At 48.1% G+C, this 4,710-nt stretch overlaps 1 protein-coding gene across 1 annotated transcript; it reads right to left on the bottom strand.

Moving 5' to 3' along the window:
* Positions 1-3,659: 3,659 nt before the first annotated feature.
* On the bottom strand, positions 3,660-4,271 carry LOC118756822 (the record flags this gene model as incomplete). Its single annotated transcript, XM_036491563.1, is given in 3 exon segments — positions 3,660-3,953; positions 4,008-4,169; positions 4,222-4,271. Coding segments are annotated over 3 exon segments (308 nt in total), but the record flags the coding sequence as incomplete, so codon positions are not given.
* Positions 4,272-4,710: the final 439 nt, after the last annotated feature.

Raw genomic sequence — 4,710 nt, 5'->3', positions numbered from 1 at the left:
GAAACCCGAGTCATTCCGGTACGTAGAACCGGCTGTCGTGGGAATGTCCAGCCTTCTGGTGCAGGATGCAGAATGAACTGCCGGCTAAAATAGCTCGCGCATCTCTCCGGGGCCGACGAAGCGTGGTAACCAAAGTCTATCTCGACTCTGTCGTCGCGCTTCGTCGGGTTGGACAACGACCTCGCGGTTGACCAAAGCTTGCTCACACCAGAGGCGAAGTTGCAGGTCTTCAGATGCTCTTCCCATTCCTTCCACTTATGTACGTTCACAAGTTACCGATTCTGCGAATTGAGATCTCTAATACAGGGATTTCCGGGATCGGCCTGACGAAGGTTGTCGCGCTCATCAGCTAGAAGAGCCGCTTCAGCAGGAAAATTCGGACGTGGATCCTTAATACATCCTGCTGGGATGAAGCGAGCTGCAGCAGCGGTGACAACCCTGCCGAACTTACGTTCGCCTACATGAACGTCGGTTGGTATGGGTAGTGCAGTGACGGTGCCCTCAGTAACATCCGTGAAGCCTTTCAAGTCAGCTTTGGAGAAGTTGACATAAGTCCGGCAATCCACGGAAGCAAAGTCGGTAGGTTTATCAATCGAGATGACTATGGGAAGATGGTCTGATGCTAGAGTCAGCATAGGTCGCCATGATACGCCGACGGTGAACAACCCGAAAATTCTAGGGGTTACCTTTGATAGCCTGCTCTCTTTCTCCGCGCACACAACCGCAGTTGTCAACAAAGTACAGAGCCGCAACAAGGTCCTCAGTCGCTCGCCGGCAGCACTTGGGGCAAAGACAAAGAAACGTTGCTGGCAACATACAAGGCAATTGGCCGGCCGGTTCTAAATTATGCTGCGCCAGTTTGGTCGCCGGGGACTAGTTGGACGCAGTGGATGAAGCTACAGACTTGTCAGAACGCCGCACTCCGGACAGCGACTGGGTGCCTTCTGATGACGCCTGAGCATCACCAACACAGTGAGGCCCAAGTGCTCCCCGTAGGGGAACACAACAAGATGCTCTGTAAGTAGTTTCTTGTGGGGTGTCACAGAAGTGAACACCCCAACAGACCACTGCTGGAGGAGGAGCCTCCGCCCAGGCACGTCAGGGGGCACCTATTCGTATACAAGGACGCAGTCCAGACCCACACAGACGATCCACTGGACCTAATGACGTACAGACGAGCGATCAACGACATTCATAGGGAGTCTGTCTCCACCTAGCTCGACTCCCGGCCTAGGAATGTCGTTATCAGAGCCCAATCACCACCTGTGGAAGAGACGGAGCTTCAGTTACCTAGAGACCCGCGTTACCCTGGCTCAGTTACGGTCTGGATATTGTAGCCGCCTAAACAGCTACCTGTCCAGACTCGACCCAAACATCCCAAATGAGTGCCCGGCATGTGGAGACTCCCCCCACGACACCAACCACCTCTTCACATGCCAGCTCAATCCGACTCAACTAACACCCCTCACCCTTTGGTCCGACCCCATCGAAACAGCTCGTTTCCTGGGCCTACCGTTAGTTGAGCTTGACGATAATGATTAAAAGTTGACCCGAAACAGGCGGGGCTTAGTAGAGCCGCTACAACAACAACAACAAATGATACGCTGTTTATCAGACCAGCGCTGACAATTGTTAGATCTGGCGAGCTGCAGCAGCTGCCCCTAATCCTGGTGGGTGCGTCGTCGTTCATTGTGCAGAATGTCGAATCGTCTATCTTGAGTGCCAAAGATCGTGGTGCGCGTTAAAATCACCAACTACCATACGGTTTTCACCTCTGAGTAGCGCACCTAATTCAGGGTGATATCCTGCCGGGCAGCTGGTGACACGGGTATGTATACCTTAAATATTTCGAGCTCAACGTCGCCTGACCGGATAGCAATACCCTGACATTCTAGGATGGTATCCCTGCGGTCGATGTCTGCTTCAATGAGACGATACTGCACGGTGTGGAGCGTGATGAATGTTAAACCTCCACCATTATCTCGCTCGCGATCTCGACGGTGCACGTTGTATCCGGCGCAATTCAACAGGGTTGAATTGCCGTGCAACTTCGTCTCTTGGACCGCAGCTATTAATATTCCATGCCTTCCCATAAAGACTGTTATCTCCTCGATCTTGCTCTGGAGTCCGTTACAGTTAAATTGTAGCACCTTTGTGTGCCTTGGGAGACCGATTGTGATGTGTGGTGTTAAGGAGTTGTGTTGCCTGCCGGTCCCCTGCTGCACGTGCTGCAAAAGGGGGTGCTACCTTGTGGTGGTGGTTGGAGGCGTCGCGGGGGAGGGGCCACGAATGACGTGGAGTTTGTATGCAGTCATCTCTGGCATACGCAGCAGGTGTAGATTTCTGGCCCTGAATTCGACTTTATGCCAGCCCTGAGCAGAAGGGTGCGGAGAAGGTGTAGCCCTAGGATCGAGCAACGTTTGATGGATTTCGCCGACCTAAACGGGGTTAGATCGCCGAAACAACAGCCCTTGTTCGGGTAAAACCCGACTCATTACGGTAGGTACGCTGTCGTGAGAATGAATGCTGGTGCAGTGTTTCGCTTAGATTGGGCACATCCGTCCCGAGGCTAAAAATTTTCCGCCGAAAAGTGGTTGGAACAAGCAAACAACACCTTGGTGAAGTTACCATGCACGTGGCCATCCCGAAATATGCAGCTAAGCGTACTAAATAATGATGAAAATGATTGCATAAACAAATAGAGAATCTATGTGCTAAACGCAATGTAATAGGAGTATTTTACTTGCCTTCCGTTTTTTAGTTAAATCTAGAAATAAACCGCTAAAAGCTCGCTATAAAATGCTGCTCAAAATATATTCTATGAAATAATTTTTGAAATAATTTGTTTGAAGTAAAAAAACACTTTTTAGTTTCTTCAAAGAATATGGTAGCTTGAATTTAAAAGAAAACGTCAAAAGCACAGTTTACGTCAAATGGGAGCAATGGCGGATAAGAAGTGAAGAAAAGTGTTCTCTGCAAAAGGTGTTCAGCTCCTTCGCAAAACAGAAAGAGAATTCTACTTTGTGAGGGTTATAATCCCTAAGTGCGGCCGAAGGCCCCACATCCCCACAGATTCTGTTAGTGGGGTTATACATATTCCACTTCAAACTGCTCAATTTCCTTCGGTAAATGCCGTGTTTCGCCCATTTTCAAACGGTTTCCTAGGGGTCTGTGGCCACACCTCTCCCCCTTCATCTTTAAATATTTGTATCATGGTGTAGACCCTTGACTACAAGTGTGTGCAATTTTTTTTTGGATCGGGTCACCCCTTTGGACGCAATACCCCGAAATAGGTGGGCCACTTACTAAACAGTATCCGAGAATTCTACTGCCTGAGAGTTATAATCCCTAAGAGCGGCCGAAGGCCGCCTACGCAGAAAGGTGTTCTCTGCAAAAGGTGTTCAGCCCCCCTTCTTTGGCAACACAGAATGGAGAATTCTACTGCCTGACGGTTATAATCCCTAAGTGCGGCCGAACGCCGCCTACGCAGAAAGGAATTCTACGCAAAAATACATTTCTTAAAAAGAACATTTTTTTTTATAAAAACTTGTTTTTTCTATTTTTAATTAACTATTTTATTCTTTATTCAAAATCACCCGATATCTAATTTGGCATAATTTCTTTTATTAAAAAATCCCACGGTTTCTGTTAGTTGGGTCATATTCCACTTCAAACTGCTCAGTTTGCCTAAGAAAATTCCGTTTTTCCCCCTATTTCAAACGGTTCCCTAGGGGCTTGTGGTAGGAGCCCAAGTTACGCCTTTTTAGAAAACGGGGACTGTCCCCTTTCTGGTGGGGTGAGTTTGGGGGCCCTGCCCCTGCCCCTCCGGGCCCCCCGCAAAAACGATGTGAGCGCTACTAAACATTTTCCGGCTTTAGAATCTGTAAACTGTTGTAGAAAAAATTTGCAAAATCTGCTTTTAGTCTGTACAAGCGGTGTTTTTCTGCTAAACCCTAAGACCAAATATTATCTTTAAACTCCCTACACACGTAATTCCAGTAACTCACCCTAAGGTTCGATCGTTGATGATCAGTGAGAGGTTCCTGAGAGATTTTAGCTAACCCAATATCCCAATTTGCAATAGTAACATTTCCTCTATAGCTAAAAACGTTCAGATTTTCCAAATCAACGGTATGGCTTAATTCGATGTTAATCCAATTATCATAACACTGAAAAAACCCCTAGTTTAGCAAATATTAGGCTAATGTTAGGTTATAATACCAAGGAGGATTTTAAATGGAATAAGAGGGCCACAATATAAAAAAATTTACATTTTGATGCTTCGCTGGGGTCAGGTGTTTCGTAAAGTACGGGAGCAGCAGGGCCTCGAGTGTCTTCGCTACCGGGGAAGGGAGAGTTATCGGGCGATAAGACTCTCCTTTGTTGGCTGGTTTCCCCGGTTTGAGCAGTGGGACCACTCTCCCCCCCCCTTTACCAGATGTCTGGAATGATGAGAGTGGCCATAGACAGGTTGAGGACCTCCGTTAGGTACGCTACTCCCGCAGGACCCAAATTTTTCAGCATTAACATGCATATTCCGTCGGGTCCAATGGCATTGGAGGTTTTCGCCTTCCCGATGGCTACCCTTACCTCACCGCTGGTGAAAACAAGAGGCGAACTAGGTTTTGGCATTTTGTTGTTGTTGTTGTTGTAGCGGCTACAGCAACCCCGCCCAGATCGGTTGGTATCTCAGTCGTTGTCGTCAAGTTC

This window comes from Rhagoletis pomonella, unplaced genomic scaffold, assembly GCF_013731165.1.
Source record: "Rhagoletis pomonella isolate Grant_MI unplaced genomic scaffold, Rhpom_1.0 Rhpom_scaffold_12343, whole genome shotgun sequence".
NCBI classification, from domain to species: domain Eukaryota; kingdom Metazoa; phylum Arthropoda; class Insecta; order Diptera; family Tephritidae; genus Rhagoletis; species Rhagoletis pomonella.
The sequence above is the reverse complement of the archived record's forward strand: the minus strand, read 5'-3'. Positions and strand labels throughout refer to the sequence as shown.